The following is a 21,269-nucleotide window of genomic DNA, read 5'->3' as shown; positions in this document are numbered from 1 at the left end:
GGGTCCACCTAGAAGGAGGTGCAAAGAATCTGTTGCCATATTTACCACAGAAAGTTGTGCCATTTTCCTAGATGGAAGCCCCAATATCATAAAGATGACAGTTCCTCCAAATAAATCTGCATGATGTCATATCAACCAAAAATCCCAACAGCTTATTTCAGGAAAATTGGTTAAGTTGTTTCTAAACTTCATATGGAAAAGCAAAGAGCTCAGAATCACCAACCCAATTTTGAGGAAGGACAGGTCTTCACAGATATCAAGGCTTACTATAAAGCTATTTGAACAGCAGGCTGTTGATATAGCAATACAAAAATCGACCAGTGGAAACAGTATGGAGGTTCCTCAAAAAGTTGAAAATAGAGCTACCCTAGGACCCAGCAATTGCATTACTGAGTATTTACCCTAAAGATACAAATGTAGTGATCCAAAGGGGCACATGCACCTGAATGTTTATAGTAGCAATGTCCACAATAGCTAAACTATGGAAAGAGCCTAGATGCCCATCAACAGATGAATGGATAAAGAAGAGGTAGCACATATATACAATGGAATACTATGCAGCCATCAAAAGAAATGAAATCTTGCCATTTGCAATGATGTGGATGGAACTAGAGGGTATTATACTCAGCGAAATAAGTTAATCAGAGAAAGACAATTATCATATGTTCTCTCTGATATGAGGAACTTGAGAGGCAGTGGGGGGGGGTTGGATGTAGGGAAAGAAAAAATGAAACAAGATGGAGGGTGACAAACCATAAGAGATTCTAAATCTCACAAAACAAACTGAGGGTTGCTGAGGGGAGGGAGGGAGGGAGAGTGTGGTTGGGTCATGGACATTGGGGAGGGTATGTGCTATGGTGAGTGCTGTGAAATGTGTAAGCCTGATGATTCACAGACCTGTACCCCTGGGGCAAATAATACACTATATGTTAATAAGAATAATTTAAAAAAATTGACCAGTGGAAATAGCTAACCATGTGAAAAAATGTTCATTGTCATTGCCTGTGGAAGAACCGATTATCCTGTCCCTCTTCCCCCTATACCCAATAACTGTGGGAGTCCTTCTTAAGAGCCACAAAGTGTGAGTCTTCATTAGTTCATGATTGGTTTAGAAATGAGCATGTGATGCAAATCCAGCCAATGAGACATGAGGGAGCACCTGCTAAATGTTCTGAATAAGGTCTTATACCTCTTTAAAAGTCACAGGAGGGAAGGACAGGGCCTCTTTACTCCTTCCAGGGTTTGGAAACTGTTGTAGAACAGTTGGATCCTTGGAATTACTGTCCTTTTTGCAATAGAGAAAACATTGGAATCAAAAGGCGACATGCCGAGAATTACAGAGCGAAAATGAGGAAAGAGAGAGGATTCTGGATGTCTTTGAGCTATTCCCTTGGTACCTTCCTACCTCCTGAGTGGTGTGCAGAGCAACAAGCAAGTCATGGGAAGCCCACACTGTATGCAGTATAAATGGGATGGCTTGATGGAACAATTCACCTGTATGATTTGATAGTGAAAATACGCATGACTGATGTTAACTAGACTTAGTGTGGTGATCATTTAACAACACTATGCTGTACATTAGATCACCAGAACGCTTTCATCTTATGACTGGAAGTCTGTACTTTTTGAGTAGCATTTCTCTATTGCCCCCACATCCTGGTGCCTAGTAACCATCATTTTTGAGACTTAGCACAAAAACCTTCTTATCCTTGAGTATTCTTCAGATATATACTTCTATTGATATGAGTTTGGCTTTTCTAGATTCTGCAAATAAGTGAATACAATATTTCTCTTTCTCTTTCTTTCCTCTTTCACTTAGCATAATGCCAGCAAAATATATTTTTAAGGTACATGTCTCTATTAGAAAATACCTTAATTACAGAGTCCACTTTGGGTGAGTTAAAGAATTTGTGATTTCTCTCTCAATTTCTGAAAAGCACAGAAGAATCTGCACTTGTGGAAAGGTTACTTTTTATTATGTTTTAATTTGAAGTTTGTGGGTTTTTTTTTTTTTTTTTTTTTTAGTAATCTCTTCATCCAACATGGGTCTTGAACCCACAACCCTGAGATCAAGAGTCATGTGCTCTTCTGACTGAGCCAGCCAGGCACACCTGTACTTGTGGAAAGTTTCCAACTGAGGAGATGCTAAAGAAGTGCATGTGGAGGGGAGAAGGGTGGGGGAGATAGGGTAACTGGGTGATGGACATTAAGGAGGGAACATGATGTAATGAGCACCGGGTATTACATAAGACTGATGAATCACTGAACTCTGCATCTAAAACTAGTAAAACTAGTAATACATTGTTTGCTAATTAATTGAATTAAAATATAAAAGAGAGACCAATATCCTGAAACTGCAGTCCCACTGCTTCCTCTATCACCCAGAGGAAGAGGAGAGGATAGACTCCGTTTCCAAAAGTACTTCTCAATCTTCTGTATCGTTCAGTACTTCTTTTAAACAAAGATTGGTAGCCATGGGACCGACAGCTTTATCAGTCTGTCTAGTTAGCAGAAAAATAAAACATTGTTTTCCAGGTGCCATGTCTATTAGGAAAGAAACCAACTATCAAACCCCAATCATTCTAGCTCTGTTGATTGAATAACGGTATTTTATACATAAAACTGAAAAAAATGTTAATAAAGGAGTTTAGTTCTTTTTTAAAAATTCAATCAATGTGACTCACTGGAAAAGAACATATAGTTATCTCAACAGATGTAGAACAAGTATGATCAAGAAGAGAATTGTCTCTCAACAAAGTACAGTTGACCTTTGAACAATGTAGGGTTTAAGGGACCCACCCACCTCTGCATTCAAAAATCCTCATATAACTTTTGAATCTCCATAAACTTAACTACTAATATCCTACTCTTAACCAGAGCTTTACAAATAACACAGTTGATTCTTACAATAAAGTAAACTAGAGAAAAGAAATTGTTAAGAAAATAACAAGAGGGGCTCCTGGGTGGCTCAGTGGGTTAAAGCCTCTGCCTTCGGCTCAGGTCATGATCCCAGGGTCCTGGGATTGAGCCCTGCATCGGCTCTCTGCTCAGCAGGGAGCCTGCTTCCTCCTCTCTCTGACTGCCTCTCTGCCTACTTGTAATCTCTGTCTGTCAAATAAATAAATAAAATAAAATAAAAAGAAAATAACAAGAGAAAATGCATTTATAGTGCTATACTACAGTTATAAAAAAAATCTGTGTATAAGTGGATTCATGCAGTTCAAACCCATGTTGTTAAATGGTCAGCTGTAAGAAAAGGACTACCTTAATTTCATCAAGAGGATTTTTTCAAAAAAATCAACAACTACATTTTACTTAGTAATGAATTTTGAACATTTGCTTGAGTTAAAATTGAAACAGGAATAATCACTATCACCATTTCTGAGATACTAGTGCTATAAGGCAAAAAGAATAAAAGAAACAGAAGGCGGATGCCTGGGTGGCCCAGTCAGTGAACCGTCTGCCTTTGGCTCAGGTCATGATCCCAGGGTCCTGGGATTGAGCCCTGCATCAATCAGGCTCTCTGCTCAGCGGGGAGTCTGCTTCTCCCTCTCTCTTGGCTGCTTGCACTATCACATAAATAAACTTAAAAAATTTTTTAAAGAAACAAAATGTATAAGAAAAAATAAAAATAACTGTTTTTATGTAAAAAATCCAAATGAATATACAAACTATACCAGCACAGTTACTGGAAACATCCTCAATATCTTTTTGTCTCCTTTCAGAGTATATTTTTTCAATAAATATTTTACCAAACAAAATTAAAATAACAAAAAAGACATGCATGTGGAACTGGAGGTAGTTTGAAAGCAAACATAACAGAAATCCAACGTGTTATGGTGAGAATGGCAATGCTCTTGAAATCAACAAGGTATGAAATGCCAATTACAGTAAAACTCCTTTCTCTAATCCTAAGCAGAAAGGTGTCTCATACCAGCAGTTTCTTGCATTCACACACAAACCCAGAAAATCTACCCATTATTATATAAAACAAAAACCAACTATAGTGTGGTAAAGTACGAATTACAAATAATCAGTAGTCAATGGAGTTGAAGCCAGCGACTTTCCTGAAAGGAGAATACCTCACTCTGCACCGTCACTGGGTGAATGTGGCCACCACTGGCCACGGAACCTCACTGGGGTTGGCCTTCCGACATTCCACTTCAGGATCTAAGTCTAGGAGCTGCCGCACTCTCTTGGTGGCTAAATCGTACTGCTCGTCCAGAAGGGGAGCGAAGGCATTCTCTAGGACGGTGGAGGCGTGCGCTAGGTAAATGAGGGCCAGCAAGCGCTTGTCCATGCGGTGAGGGTCATTCACCCATTTGTCAAGAACAGCTTCCTGAACCTTCTTGATGAGGCGCTGCTTAATATTGTTGTTGGTGAGGGGATGATGTGTGGTCATGTCAAAAAGTAGCAAGTCCTGCTTCTCCGTTGTCAACACGCCCTTCTCCACCAGATATTTAATTATTCTTGCATTTTTTCCTGTTTTTTAAAAAAAGATTTTTTTTTTTTATTTATTTGACAGAATACAAGGGGTCAGGGAGCAGCAGGTAGAGGGAGAGGGAGAAGCAGGCTCCCTGCTCATCAGGGAGCCTGATGTGGGGCTCGATCCCAGGACCCTGGGATCATGATCTGAGCTGAAGGCAGTCACTTAACCAACTGAGCCACCCAGTGCTCCTTCTTGAATGTTTCTTAACTGATGATATAATTCTAAGAGATTCCACATCTCACCTAAACCAAAGTTTTTAAGAACTAGAGAATTTCAGCTTTATTTTCTTCATATTCTTAATACAAATAGCAAAATGTATTCATGGTATGTTTCTTGGGAAGAAGAATATGAAAAATATTTTGTGTCAGTCTGTATTCCCAAGACATGAATGTCTTGTGGGACAGGAATCGTATTTTATTAATCTCTGTAGCCCCAGCACCACGTATATTTCCTGCAACATGGTATGTTGTCAATAAACATTTATAAAAGAGAATGAACAAACTATTCCAATACACAAGTTAGAATAGCTGGCTGGTAATTTTAGTAGGAGGTAGAATTGGGCCAAATCGTGGCACATTTCAGCTGGCATGAAGGTATCAATAAACAGTCAAAGGAAAAATGAGAGAGGCTTAATTTTTTTCAAAAAACTTTTTAAAAGAATAATTTTAGATTTACAGAGAAGTTGTGGAGATAGTAGAGAGCTGCCATGGACCCCACAGCCCACCGGTTTCCCTACTGGTGTAGTACTTTTGTCACAATTAACCTAATATTGATACATTCCTGTTACCTAAAGCTCATTCAATATTCAGATTGCCTTAGTTTTTGCCCAATGTTCTTTTTTTGTTTCCAGATCCTGTCCAGGTTACCTCATTCCATTCATTTGTCATGTTTCCTTAGGCGCCCCCTGGCTGTGACAGCTCTTCAGACTTTCCTCATTTTGGGGGACTTCAACAGTTTTGAGAAGTACTGGTCATGTATTTTGTAATTGTCCCTTTGTTGGGATTTGTCACACGTTTTTCTCATGATTATACTGGAATCATGGGTTCAGGGAAGGGAGACCACAAAGGTGAAGTGCCATGCTCCTCACATCGTATGCAGGGTAGACACTACGAACACGACTTACACTGTTAACCTTGATGTTGGTCACCTGGCTGAGGAAGTGTTTGGCAGGTTTCTCCATCACGAGGCTAATCTTCCCCGTCCCTTTGCATTCTGGACTCTTGAAAAGAAGTCACTGTGTGGAACGCACATTGAAGGAGTGGTGGGTCATGCTGCACTTCTTTGAGGGCAATGTATACATTATTTGAAATTGGAAGTTGTATTTTTCATTACCGAATTAAGTGGATATTCTCATTAAATATGGCTGGTCGAATAAGTACTCAGAACGAAAATGCTCTGAGAATGAGAACAGAAGGATTTTTATAGAGGCACAGACCTAGGGGACTAGGAACAAAAACAATAGCAGTAACATTTTGGACGCTGCAAAGTAAATGGAAAAGCGGTCGATGGATTAGTGGAGCCAGGAAAGCTAATCCTAAATGGGCCAGTGGGTAAAGCAGAGAGGTAACCTACTTTACACTGTAAAACCCCCAGGCTCAGAAATGGGCACCGGTTAGCTGTGGAAATAGGCGAGAAGGAGAGATAATGGTCGGGCTAAAAATAGAGAGATTGTTTCAAAGTCTTTTTAGAAACTAGCATCTCCAGATCTCATCTGCTCTGAGCAGCCAGCCCCGCAGAAGAGAAAGAAAACAAAGGGTCTCGGGACTCAGGTACACAAAGCACAGTCAAAGGAGGCACGGGATCTCTTACTGAAAATGGGGCATCAAAAGAAGTTTTTGTCCTAAAATTTGTGACATCTAAGCCTTCTCCTTCCTCTCAATTCCTGAAACGCTGGAAGCTAGGATTATATCCTCCAGCCAAGGCATGAGGAGAGTCGTCGCCTCTGAAAAATTCTATCAGTCCAAGAGAAAGGAATGAAAAACACGGACAAGAGAATTTCCTCAAAGAATTAACAATGAATGGGGTGCCTGGGTGGCTCAGTGGGTTAAAGCCTCTGCCTTTGGCTCAGGTCATGATCCCAGGGTCCTGGGATCGAGCCCCACAACAGGGTCTCTGCTCAAGCAGCTCTCTGCTTCCCTTCCTCTCTCTCCCTGCCTGCCTCTCTGCCTACTTGTGATCTCTGTCAAATAAATAAATAAAATCTTTGGGGCACCTGGGTGGCTCAGTGGGTTAAAGCCTCTGCCTTTGGCTTAGGTCATGATCCCAGCATCCTGGGATCGAGCCCCACATCAGGCTCTCTGCTCAGCGGGGAGCCTGCTTTCCCCCCCTCTCTCTGTCTGCCTCTCTGCCTACTTGTGATCTCTATCTGATAAATAAATTTTTTAAAAATCGAGAATTAACAATGAAGCCCCCACTGTGCCACCTCCCTTCATGGACACATACAGTTTCCAAATAACTTTTTTGGCCTAAGGATGAACAAACTGCAAGGGAGTGCATTTATTTGGTAAAACCCCTCTAAATGGTGAAACATGGAGCTCAACATAAAATATTAAAATAACAAGAGGATGTTTATAATTCCCCTTTAGTGGAAACAACCCAAATTATAGTCAATGGGTGAATGACAAAACGGGGGTACATTCATACCCGGAGTACTCTTCAGCAATAAAAAAAAAAAGGAATGGACAGAGGATACGTGCTGCAGCAAGGGTAACCTTCAAACCCGGCATGTGCAGTGAAAGAAAGCAGACACAGAAGATCGTATCTTGTACAATTCTATTTATACAAAATGTCTAGAAAAAGCAAATGTATAAAGACAGCAGATTATTGGCTGATTGGGACTAGTTGGGAATGGAGATGAATTGCAAATGGGTCCGTGAGATCTGTTCGGGGTGGTGGAAATATTCTAAAACTGGATTGTAGAGATGGTGGAATGATTTAATGAATACACCCAACATCAGTGAATTAGACCCTTAACCTGGGGGAATTTAATGACAGAAGAATTATATCCCAATAAACTGGTTTTAAAAAAGGAACTCAGAGAAACGAACTATGGAGGGAGAAGAAAAATGAAAAAAGTCATTACTGTCCTCAGAGAAATAAGAGATGGTATACATCCATCCAAGAGGAACAAGGTGACAGTTTTAAAAAGAATATTTGGAAGAGAACAACAACAACAACAACACTAGAAAAATAAGAATTGGAGGGCAGAAATGAAAAACTGAGTAGAAAAGTGGAGGACATGGTTAGGGAATCCAAAATGTAGAGTAAAATGGTGAGTAACTGGACAATAAGAAAGAAAACCTAAGAAATTAGATAGTTGGTTGAGGAGGCCTAACAGCTAAGCGATAGGATCTCTAGAAAGAAGAGAGAAGAATGAGAAAAGAATAAATAAACAAAATAACCTAAAAGAATTTTCCAGAGCTGAAGAACACAAGCTTCTTCTCAGAAAGGCCCTTTGGGTATCCAGCCATTGAATAAAAGACAAAAAACAAAAGCAAACAAATCCCCCAACCAATAATAAAAAAAACAACAACAACAAAAGATTCATTATCGTGAAATTTCAAACACTGGTAACAAACAGAGTACTCTAGAAGTCTCTGGTAGGGATTGAGGGGGTGGGGAGGATGGTGAGACACATAATGGATAGAAGACTGTGAATAAGAATGGCATCAGACTTCTCAAATGGGGGGTAGAAGATAATCGAGCTAGACCCTCAAATTTATTTTTAAGCTATTTTAAGCCAAGAATTCTATATTTAGCCAAACTCTCCATCAAGTGTGAGGGTAGAAAAGAGACAATTTCGACACACACAGAGCCTCATAAAATGTACTTCCCAATCATCTTTCTTGGGAAGCTATCTGAGGATGTGCTCAAGTGTGGATAAATGCAAGACACAAACACACACTCACACAAAAGAGCTCAACTTAGAAAAAGGATACGGGGATGTGGGAATACACGGGACTGAGCAGACGGGATCCACTGAAGACAAAGAGAATTCCTAGGGTGGTGGCAAATGGAAGATCCAGCAGAAGAGGAGCCGAGCACCCACAGAGGAACTATCCAGACCGGACCAGTAGGGTGAGACACTACGGGGACTCTCTGGACCTGGGACTGGAGTGGGCAGGTGTGGGAGGTAGAAGGCAAGGGTCTAATTCTTCAAGCACCTAACATGTTTTGTATAAAACTGGATTGAGAGACATTTTATAGAGCTGTTGAGAATGTGGGAATATTTAGTCAGTTGTTCAAAGAAAATTAAGAAAAGGTCTTAAAATGAGGCAATTAGTAACTTTAAGAAAAAAAAAGTTATGTAAGAAAGGAATGTAATCAGGAATGTAATTCAGTGGGTTAAAGCCTTCGGCTCAGGTCATGATCCCAAGGTTTTGGGATCGAGCCCCACATCTGGCTCTCTGCTCAGCAGGGAGCCTGCTTCCTCCTCTCTCACTCTCTGCCTGCCTCTCTGCTTACTTGTGATCTCGCTCTCTGTCAAATAAATAAATAAATAAAATCTTAAAAAAAAAGAGAAAGGAATGTAATCACTGTTTTAACCACATGCTACATATACATGGTCAAAATTATGAAAACACTGAGTATAGATTTAACAGATACTTGAGATATAATTTTATTGAGAAGATGTTGGAAGGCCCCTGAAACAAATAATACATTATATGTTAATTAAAAAATGTTTTTTAAATAAACTCACACTGAAAATGACAGAAAAGGGGTGCCTGAGTGGCTCAGTGGGTTAAAGCCTCTGCCTTCAGCTCAGGTCATGATCCCAGGGTCCTGGGATCAAGCCCCGCATCGTGCTCTCTGTTCAGCGGGGAGCCTGCTTCCTCCTCTCTCTCTCTCTCTGCCTGCCTCTCTGTCTACTTGTGATCTCTGAGTGTCAAATAAATAAATAAAATCTTAAAAAAAAAAAAAAAGAAAATGACAGAAAAGCTAGATGATAATGAAGGGAAAGAGGAGATATAAATGAATTAAAATCCTTATTATCTGTAGTTGTAAATCAATGGGTAAGTCTAATCAGATGAATTGATGGATAGTAATATATACATATTATTTAGAAATAAAGAGGAAAAATCAGAGAAAATAGCTAAAAAAATTGAAATTGTGTACTTAAGGGATGATGGGATTGGAAGGTAAAGAGAAGGGACTCTTTTGTAAAAATTACTTTTAGTAATATTTGATCTTTTATACTATTCAAACATAATATACTGATAACAATAAAAATTGATTTAATGATAATTATAGTCATTTTATTGAAAGCAAAAAAATGTGTATTTGAAAATATGTAATACCAAAAAATAGGAAACTTCAAATTATAGTATTAATACTCAATTTAACATGCATAAAATTTTATTTAATCATGTGAATTAATACCAAAAAAGAAGATATAATTTGGGAAATCCATTTTGCACTTTATGATTTGCGTTGTAAAATTGGATTTTTAAAATTGTGATAATTAATTCATGAAGGGTTGAGGATTTGATTCCTGCTTTCTGAGGTTTATTAATATTTAAAAGTCTGTATTTGAAGCATAAAGAACTTTATCAAATTAAAGAGTGGCAAATCATTTGCCTTTGAAGAAAAACATTACAATTTCCATTCAAATTCCTTCCTTATCTCTCAAAAAAGAGTAAAGACAACATTGATATTAGGCCTCATTATAGTTACTACCCCAAGAGTTGGCAAATGGAAATTATACTCAAAGGATGAATGTACTCCTGATTACTTCTTTCTTCTGGATTAAACGTACGTGCACACACCCATATTTAAATGCTAAGAAATCAACAACAGACCTTGTACCCGTCTGCAGTCTGAGCCCAATGATGGAGCAGCCTTCCTTCTATCTTCCCTCTTTCCTTCAAAGAAGGAAGAGAGGTCTTCCTTCTTTCCTCTTTCCAAAACCATCTCCTTTGTTACCAATATTGGCTGGGTGTTGAGAACACAAAACATAATAAAATAGAACCTTTACTACAGGGAAATTACAGTCTGGTTCCACTTCACACAATGAGGTATAAAACAATATGAAAAGGGAAAGAGCAAAGTGTTAGGAGAATAGAGAGGACTCAGAATTTGCAGGGTGTCTGGACACAACATACACTGGGAAAAACTCTCCAAAGAGAACACTTTGCTTTGACTTGGGAGGTCAGACAAGCTGAAGGAGAGTCTAATGCCCTCGGCAAAGGGAGCTGCAGGCACAAAGCCTCCAAGGGCACAGAAAGATGTGGAGTACCCAGTACCTCTGCCTCGCAAGGTGACTAACTTCTGGTCCCTTGTTGCCCTGACCACTCATTCCCCTAAAGTCACCTGCATACACTGGGCAGAAAATGAGAAGCCTGAGGCTGTTGAGTTCGAACTGGACACGCCAGCTCAGCCAGGGTGGAGGGCAGAGAGGGCTTATAGAACAGGGAATGGCTGTTTCATTTCTAGCACAAAGAAGAACGCATTGTAAGCATCTTTGAATAAAGGAGTGCTCTATGAATAGAACTACATTTGAAATTCTCCAACAAAAGGATTTTCTTCAAGTTCCAGACTATTCAGGTTAATGTGAGAAAAGACTTGACAATTTATATAGGCAATTTGGACGTGAGATGTTCTTTCATTTAATGATAACTTATTGGGTGTCTGCTATGGGCTGTTGTCAATATTCAAGATGCTGGGAATAAAAAAGTTCTCATGTTTGTAACGTGTTCTAGGAACTTCTTTTTATTTATAGTTCATCTTTCTAGATTAAAAAAAAAATCGTTGCCAGAAATCAACTTAAAAATTCACCAAAGCCAATTTACTGGATTTACTAACAATATCTAATATACTTCCATGCAAATGTGAGGAGATGATTTTTAAAAATTTATTTCAAGAAAATTTTACCATGGCCCTTAGTAATACAGAATTACAAAACGAAGGGCTTTTTTGATAAATCTGGTGATCTAGTGCCACCTTGTGTCCCAATAGCTCAATTGCGTGACTTAACAGGAAGGAGCCTGTAGTCCATTCCTATCGCTTCTGTCACAAATTACCACAAATCCAGTGGCTTAAAAACAACACACATTTGTTATTTTCTAATCTTGGAGGTCATGAGTTTGTAACATATCTCAGTGGGCTAAAACCAAGGTGTCAGCTGGGCCGTGTTCCTTCAAATCCCTAGAGAACTCTCTGTTTTCTTACCTTTTCCACACTCTGAAAGCTGCCTGAATTCCTTGGCTGGTGGCCACCTCCCACTCCAGAGCCAGCAAAGGCCATTTGAGTATTCTCACTATAAATCTGACACTGCCTCTCCTCTTTCACTTATAAGCACCCTGGTGATTACATAGGGCCCGCCTGAATATTCCAGGATAGTCTCCTCGTCTCAAAATCAGTTGATTAGCAAACTTCATTCTATCAGCAATTTTACTTCTCTGTTTCTATGTAATATATTCACAGGGTTTGGAGATTAGGATGAAAATCTCTTTGGGGGGGGGCATTACTCTGTATACCACAGAATCTCATTTTTTGAGGGGGATGAAAATATGGTCCTTTTTACGTTTCAGTCAAATGGTCAAGATATTGAACTGTTTCTCTGCCCTTGTTCATAACTTGGAATTGATAAACAGGAAAAAAAACACCAAAAACAAAACACCTCTTTTGCCAATGTCTGCAAACTAAACAATGCATTAGAAATCCTGCCAGTGGGGGCGCACAGTGGAAGGGGAGACAAACCATGAGAGACTATGGACTCTGAGAAACAACTGAGACTATGGACTCTGAGAAACAACAGTTTGGGACTGGAGGGAGGTGGGGGGTTGGGTGAGCCTGGTCGTGGGTATTACGGAGGACACGTATTCATGGAACACTGGGTGTGGTGCATAAACAATGACTCTTGGAACAATGAAAAAATAAAATAAAATTTTTTTAAAAAATTTGGGTTTTCAATAGCGCTTTCCACCTGCCCTTTCTGAAATGTCACATGAAGTGTGTTATGGGAATGGTACATCAATATTATCCAGGTAGAATGAGGAAGAACACAGTAATTGCAGACTTACTTATTTTTCTGTTGTAAAATTTTTACTAACCAGAGGTAATGCAAATCTTTCCAGGGCCCATATAAGGCTTCTGCCTGGCTTGAAGGAAGCTTTATCAAAACATTAAAACGCCTCCAGCAGAATCTCCTTATAAAGTATTTCAATAAATTAGCAGTCATTAAATTGCAGTGTAAGTCTTGGCAGTAATGTAGTACAGTTTTCATTGTAGAAGCTTTACATAGCTTTTGTTAAATTTCCTCAAATTTTGCGAAATTTAAGGCTTTTAAAAAATACTGATGGTTTTATTTTTCCTTTATAATATGCATGACCTTTATATCTTTGTCTTACCCTTTCACACTGGACAGGATCTCCAGGAGAATATTGATGGAAGTGGTACAAGTAAATATTTATCCTTGTTCACTCTCTTGGGGGAAGAAGTATTCAATATCCCACCAGCAAGTACGGTATTATCTTCAAGTCCTTCCTAGATGCCTTTAACAAGAAGTCCCCTGCTAGTCCTAGTTTGCAGAGAAGTTTTGTTTTAAAATCATGATGGCTATTGGATTTTGCAAGAGGCAATTTTTTTTTTCATTTATTGATATAGTCATATAGCTTTTCTCCTTTGTTCTGTTAATGTGGCAAATAACATAAATATATTTTCAAATGTTAAGGCAACCTTGCATTCCTGGAATAATCCCACTTAATTATGATGTAGCTCATGTTGCTGCTTTCAAGTTGCTAATATTTTGTGAAAGATTGTTGCATCGTGAGAGACGTTGGTCTCTAATTTTCTTGTAGTGTCTCTTGTCAAATTTTTGACAGGGTTAAACTGACTTAAATGAGTTGGAAACAGTTTCTATTTTATAAAAAAGTTCATGTAAGATTGGTATTATTTCCTTCTTAAATGTTTGAGAGAATTCCCAAAGGAAGCCATCTGGATTTGCAGTTTTCTTTGTAGGAAGATGTTTGATTAACATTTCAGCTTTAAAAATAGAGTTACTCAGATTTCTATTTCTTTATGTATCATTTCGTAAGTTTATTTTTTTTTTTTTAAGGAATCTGCAATGATATCCTCGCCTTCATTTGTGATGTTGGTAATGTAGGCTTTCTCTACTTAATCTCCTGGTCAGTCTGCAGCCAAAGTATCTCATGGCAGTGTTGATTTTCTAGGGCAAGCCAAAAGGATGATCTTTCAGTATGAAGAAGTAGCACCCTCTTCTTTATTCTTCCATTTCCCATTGTACATACACACAGTTACAGGTAACACTGACTATACCTAGGAGATCCCTCATTTCCCAATGACAAGTTGTCAAAATGTTTCTTTGACAATTAGACTATATAAACTTTGGGAGAGGTAGACAAGAGAGAAAAATATCTACTTACAGTTGTTAATTACTGTGATTATACATATATACTTCTTTTTAAAAAAGATTTATATATTTATTTTAGAGAGAGAGAGAGTGTGTGTGTGTGAGTAGGGGGAGTAGAAGAGGGAGACAGAGAGAGAGTCTTAAGCAGACTCTGCACTGAGTGCTGGGCCCTATGCGGGGCTTGATCCTATGATCCTGAGATTATGACCTGAGCTGAAACTGAGAGTCAGCCACTTACTTAACCAACTGAGCCACCCAGGCACCCCATACATAGATTTTTCAAATCAAATGCTTTTATTGAGTTTTTTTTTAAATAAATGGCTCATAAAACTTTCCATTTTGACCATTTTTAAGGATACAGTTCTGTGCTACTAAGGGCGTTCACAATATTGTGCAACCATCCCGGCCATCCATTTCCAGCTCTTTTTTACCACCCCAAACAGAAACTCTTGTGCCCATTAAACAGCTCCCTATTTGCCTCCTCCTTCCAGCCCCTAGTAACCTTTATTCTACTTTCTGTCTCTAAGAATTTGCCTATTCTAGGTACCTCATAGAAGTAGGATCATGCAATATGTGTCCTTTCGTGTTTTATTTTATTTAGTATAATATATTCAAGTTTTATCCATGTTGTAGCATGCATCATTCCTTGTTATGGATGGATAATATCCTATTATACATATATACCACATTTTGTTTATCCAGTCATCATTGATGGACACTTCGGTTTTCATTTTTTGATGACAGTGAACAGACTAGAATGAATATTGGTGTGCAAGTGCCTGGGTCTCTCCTCTCAGTTCTAGTGAGTATCTCCATAGGAATGAAATTGCTGGTCCACATGATAATCCCATGTTTAACTTTTTGAGGAACTGCCAAACTGTTTGCCACAGTGGCTGCACCGCTTTTACATTCCCACCAGGAATATAATGAAGGATCCAATTTCTCCAAAGCCTTTCCAACATTTGTTTTCCTTTTTAAAAAAACAGTCGCCATCTTAAGGGTTGTGAAATGCTATCTCATTGTGGTTTTGATTTGCATTTCTCTAATGACAGACGATGTTGAGCATCTTTTCAAGTGTTTATTGGCTAGTTGTATATCTTCTTCAGAGAATTATTTATTTATTCTAGATATTCATCCTTTATCAGATATATGATTTGCAAATATTTTCTTCTATTCGTTGGGCTATCTTTTCACTTCCTTGAAAATGTTCTTTGATGCACAAGAGGTTTTAATTTTGATGAAGTACAGTATATCTATTTTTCCTTTGTGGCCTATGCTTTTGGTGACATACGCAAGAAATTACTGCCAAATGCAATGTCTTAAAGATTTTCTCCAATATTTTTGTCTAAGAGTTTTATAGTTATAGCTCTTAAGCTTAGGTCTTTGATCTACTTTGAGTTAATTTGTGTGTATGGCATGGTAAGGGTCCAACTTCATTCTTTTGTATGTGGATGTCCAGTTTTCTCAGCAACTTTTTCTGAAAAGAAGGCTCTTTCACTATTTAATGGTCTTGGCGCTCTTGCTAAAAATCAACTGACCATATTTGCTTGGCTTTTTTCCTGGGTTCTCTCGTCTATTCCTTTTGTCTATATGCTTGACTAAATGCCCGTATCACAGTTTTGATGACTATAGCTTTGTAGTAAGTTTTGGAATCAGGAAGTATGAATCTTCTGTATCTATCCTTCTTCAGGATTGTTTTGGCTATTTCAGTCCTAAATTGAAGTTTAAGTACTGATTTCCCTCACTGTTATGCTTTGTGATTCTATTTTAATCAAACATTTCACGGGCAACTTCAACCTAACCTATTCCGCTAGAATCCTTTAAGGTGGATTAGCTCAGATGAGATTGGAAAGTAGGGGAATGAGGTCAGTATGCCTGAGAACTATATTGGCTCATCTGCAAAATTTCCCAGCATGTCATATTTTCTGCTGCCAAGAAGAGCAGCAAGATGCAAGCACCCTAGCATGGTTGAAAACAGCAAATACAAAGACGAAGAGTATTGAAAACAATGCCTTTTCTCACATGTTCCTTTCTTTCTTCCTGTTGAAATAATTTTTCACTTGAGGAAAGTTGCAGAAATAGTCCAAAGAGTTCACATATATCTTTCTCCTAGCTTCCTCTGATTTTCACAATTCCATTAACGATTATGCAATTACCAAACTTAGAAAAACAGCATTAGTAAATACTATTAACCAAGTGCAGACCTTGTCTTCCGAATCTTGATAATTGTTTTATGAAGTGTCTTTCAACTTGGGTTCATCTGTTTTCTTGTGATCAGATTAGGAGTTCACATTTTTAGGAAGATTATCAGCCACAAAAGTAATGGGTCCATCTCAGTGCATAATGATATCAATGTGATTTATTATTGGTAATGTTAAACTTGATCACTTGGCTAAGGTGTTATCTGTGGTAATTCTCCACAATAAGGGTATATTTTTTCTCTATGTAATGGACAAATATCTTAACAGATACTTTGAGACTATGAAATATCTTATTTCTCCTCAAATACTTATGACTGATCGCAAGCATCAGTTGGTCAAGTCTGCAACAATATGGTGGTGTCTGCCTTGTGGTGGGTGGTTTTTTTTTATTTCTCTCACTCCTTTTATGTTTATTAGTTGGATTTTTTTGGTAAGGAAGAGACATTGTTTCTCCCAATTACATATTTATACAATTATGTTGGCTCCTGTATCAGCTTGACATCTTCCCAACCTTTTTCAATGACCTCAAGCACCTTATTTACTCCTTATTTACTGCATTTATTTTTAAAAATCTTATTTATAATATCTTACAATTGGGAAGCCATCCTGTAGGAATAATTAGTAAATCTGAGTACAGTCCTTCACCTCCTTTTTAAAAATAAAAATTGGTTCATCCTATAAGCACCTAAAATTATTCAAACTCATCAAACTAAGAAAATTCAAGCAAAAATGCCACTGCTTGATAATCAGCGAGTGACGGCTCAGCTTCTGTTAATGAAAAGTCTTCATCAAGGTCAGCAAACGGTGGCTTTGAGATGTTTGGGTGGGTTAAGTGGGCATTTTGACAACGAGGCTTCTCCTTTGGCATGTTTACTGTGATGTTTAATGGACACCCTTGCAGTTTAAGGTGACCCCTTTAAAACAAAATTCTCTGTTTAATGATGTCTTGCACCCTGTCACTCTATGCGAGAATCAGCAGAACCTGTAGGTCTTATTTGGAATTGACATTCTCTTTTATAATTTTGTTCCTGTTTATTTTTAAATTCTTTTTGTTTCACTGGAAAGATGATGCTCAGTTTTAAACATTAAAAGTGTACAAGTTCGTTTGTCACAGTAAAACTAATGTGTCCAGAGACATACGAGAAAAGTCCTCCCCGAGTACAAAGGGAGAATAGTGAAAGGAGCTTCTCAACACTGGTGATAATGATGCTTTTTGAATGATGATGCTAATGATGATTATTGAAGTCTAGTGTAGAGCTTTTAAGCCCTATTAGGCATAAAATTATGCAGGGTTCTAGCTAAAATGCAGATTTTGGTTCAGCAAGTCTAGGGAGGGATCCAAGTTTCTGCATTTCTAACAAGGTGATGCTGATGCTGGTTTATAGACTCTCTTTGATGAGGAAGGTTGGAGATATTAAGAGGCTAGACGTGTTTCAATAGAACCTTTTGCAATACTGGAAGTGGTCTGTATCTGTGATACTCGATTATGGCTGGGGAAACTAAGGAACTGAATTCTAAGTGAAACCTAATTTAAATGCAAATTTGAATAGCCACATGTGTTTAGTGGCTACTGTCTTGGACAGTGAATATCCTTTTTTTAAAATAAAGGTATGATCAGGTACTTGTACCTGTACATGTATACAATATTATTTGGGGGAATTTTATATTTTCATAAATGGACTGTTATTTGAATACACTATTCTAAACTTTGCATTTCATTCTTAATGTCTTGGAGTTATTTTCATATCAGTACATATCGATTTGTATCATTCTTTTATTTTTTTATTATTTATTTATTTATTAAATTCATTTGTTTGACAGACATATCACAAGTAGACAGAGAGGCAGGCAGAGAGAGAAGAGCAGGGAAGCAGGCTTCCCGCTGAGCAGAGAGCCCAAAGTGGGACTCGATCCCAGGACCCTGAGATCATGACCTGAGCCAAAGGTAGAGGCTTAACCCACTGAGCCACCCAAGCATCCGTGTATCATTCTTTTAAATTACTTCATAATATTTCACAGGACAGATTTACTATGGTTTATTTAGCCATTTATTACTGTATTGGTGGATATTTGGGTGTTGTCTTTTTATCTTTTTTTTCCCCTGTAACTACGAACTATGCAGGTAAGAACATCTTTGTGCATGCCATTTCCAATACATGTTTAATGTTTTGATTTTTTTTTTTAAGATTTTACTTACTTGAGAGTGAGAGGAGAGGAGAGCATAGGGAGGAGGGGCAGAGGGAGAAGCAGACGCCCCACTGAGCAGGGAGCGTGACATGGCCTCCATCCCAGGCCCCTGGGGTCACAACCTGAACTGAAGGCACTTAACTGACTGAGCCACTCAGGTAACCTTGAATGTTTCCGTAGGATAGAAAAAGAGAAATGGAGTCACTGGGTCACTGAAAATGAATAATTAACATTTTCATGGCTACCACCAAGTTGTTTTTGAGAGAACATGAAATAATTTATTTCCATTAGCTGTGTGGGAGAATACCATTTCCTCACACTCTTGATTGGTATTATTGACATTTTTTATTTTTTGTCAATAATGCAGTGAAAAGCTACATCTTATTTTTGTTTACATGTCTGTAATGACTAGGGAAAGTAAACATTTATTTAAAAGATTCCTGATTATTTTCCCCCCTCCCTGTAATTGTCTAGGTTATGCATACACTTCTAGCCTTTCTTATGAGTTCTTGAATAAGCTTGTCAAACTATATACTAAATATTATTGGGATATTTTGGGGATTGTGCTGTCTTTGTGGATAAATTTTGAAAGATCTGGCATCATGAAATTTTGAGATTCCTATCTATGGATAATAATATTCTCCATTTATTTAGGGTTTCTTCTATGTACTATAACATTTACCTTTTCTCCTGTAAAGATCTTGTATATTTATTATACAATGTTGAATGAATATTTGAATGTTTATTCATAGGTGTTTTACACCTAAGGTTTCTGTTGTGAATTTCTTTCCATTACATTTTCTAATGTCTATTGCTGGAAGACAGGAAAACTACCGATTTGTAGATGTCTAGCTGCAATCTAGTCACTTTGCTGTGCTCTGTTATTATTTGTCACTTTTCATCAGATTCATTTTCACAGTCTATCATTTGGTGAGAGTCTCCATCTGTATCCCAAATCCCTAGGAACAAAAAGAAAGTCATATAAAGAATACAATCCATACTATGATGAAAGACCCACACTTTTCCTTTCCCAAGATGTACAATATGATAATATATTGTATATGCTGTTAATCATTTTATATTTTCTGCTCCCATCCAGGAGAGGACCCTCCTTTTCCTTATGGGTGACATTGCGTGAGCGTATGAGAATTTCCCATGTCCTGCTGAGGAGCCCTTCACCCAACCTTTGACTATGACAGTGAAAGTACTTGTATGGAAGTCTGTGCACAAATATCTGCAGGATCCATTCCTAGAACTGAAATTCCCAAGGCCTGGATCAAAAAGATATGCATCTTCAGGATTGCTAGCTCCTTTCCAACTGCCTCTACACATTCTCAACAATTGTATGTGAGTGTGCTGTTTGTCCACACCTTCAGCAACACAATCCATGCTGCTCAATATTGTCAGAAAGAAATAGGGACTTCATAAAGATCAATAACTTCTGCACAGCAAAGGAAACAGTCAACAAAACAAAGAGGCAACCCATGAAATGGGAGAAGATATTCACAAATGACACTACAGATAAAGGGCTGGTATCCCAGATCTATAAAGAACTTCTTAAACTCAACACCCAAAAAACAGATAATCATGTCAAAAAATGGAAAGAAGACATGAACACTTGGAGACATCGGAGACACTTCTCCAATGAAGATATAAAAATGGCTAAAGACACATGAAAAAATGTTCATCATTATTAGCCATCAGGGAAATTCAAATCAAAACTGCATTGAGATACCATCTTACACCAGTTAGAATGGCAAAAGTTAAGGCAGGAAACAACAAATGTTGGAGAGGATGTGGTGAAAGCGGAACCCGCTTACACTGTGGGAATGCAAGTTGGTTCAGCCACTTTAGAAAGCAGTGTGGAGGTTCCTCAAAAAATTAAAAATAGAGCTACCCTATGATGCACCAATTGCACTACTGGGTATTTATCCCAGAGATACAGATGTAGTGAAAAGAAGGGCTGTAAGTACCCCAGTGTTCATAGCAGCAATGTCCACAATAGCCAAACTGTGGAAAGAGTCGAGATGCCTTTTAACAGATGAATGGATGAAGAAGATGTGGTCCATATATAGAATGGCATATTACTCAGCCATCAGAAATGATGAATACCCAACTTTTGCATCAACATGGATGGGACTGGAAGAGATTATGCTCAGTGAAATAAGTCAAGCAGAGAAAGTCAATTATCATCTGGTTTCACTTACTTGTGGAACAAAACATGGAGGACATTAGGAGAAGGAAAGGAAAAGTGAAGGGGGGACCTCAGAGGGGGAGACGAACCATGAGAGACTGTGAACTCTGAGAAACAAACTGAGGTTTTCAGAGGGATGGGGGGTGGGAGGATTTGTGAGCCAGGTGGTGGGTATTAAGGAGGGCACATATTGCATGGAGCACTGGGTGTTGTACATAAACAATGAATCTTGGAACACTGCATCAAAAACTAATGATATATTTTATGGTGACTAACATAAAACAATAAAAATTTTAAAGAAATAGGGAAAATTGGCATCTTAATTCTTTTGGTAGCAGATGCTGCAGATGTCTCACCAACTTTACCTGCAGCCATGGAGGGCAGTTCCTGCATGTTCTGGCCACCTAACTTGTGCTTGGATCTTTCTTCTTCTCTTCCTGCATCCAGCATTGTGCAGTGCCACAGGAGTTCGCTGAGCTTATGCAAGGGTAGGCTGTCCAGGGTGGCTCTCCAAGGCAACTTTCAACATATGAGGAATGGGAACCAGTGGATAAATGCACAAGCATCCCTTTTCCTCAGTAGGCAATTCTAAGCCATGTCCTTGCTGATTCCTGAGTGGAATGCAACTCTGGTTGACTATAGCAGTCATCTTCTCATTGAAATAGCCTTTATTTACTTTTCCACCTTCCCTCCTAACTTTCCCTACTCCCTCATACCCTGATCTCACCTCCCAGATAAACCGCAGGCACTCATATGCTTGCCTTAATACCTGCTTCAGGAGGACCTCAACTAAAATAGATGGCATCAGGTTTGGCCCTAGAAAGATGG

The 21,269-nt window shown here is 38.4% G+C and overlaps 1 protein-coding gene across 1 annotated transcript; it reads right to left on the bottom strand.

The window, feature by feature from the left end:
* Nucleotides 1-4,096: 4,096 nt before the first annotated feature.
* Nucleotides 4,097-20,891, bottom strand: LOC132027484 (Golgi phosphoprotein 3-like). Its single transcript, XM_059416313.1, has 3 exons — nucleotides 20,807-20,891; nucleotides 4,669-4,731; nucleotides 4,097-4,482 (listed from the first exon to the last, which is right to left on the bottom strand). The coding sequence occupies exons 1-3, from the start codon at nucleotides 20,889-20,891 to the stop codon at nucleotides 4,097-4,099; spliced, it is 534 nt and encodes a 177-aa protein (XP_059272296.1).
* Nucleotides 20,892-21,269: the final 378 nt, after the last annotated feature.

Source organism: Mustela nigripes, chromosome 12, assembly GCF_022355385.1.
Source record: "Mustela nigripes isolate SB6536 chromosome 12, MUSNIG.SB6536, whole genome shotgun sequence".
In the NCBI taxonomy this organism is placed as follows: domain Eukaryota; kingdom Metazoa; phylum Chordata; class Mammalia; order Carnivora; family Mustelidae; genus Mustela; species Mustela nigripes.
Note: the sequence above shows the minus strand (reverse complement) of the source record. Positions and strands in the feature narration are given on the sequence as shown.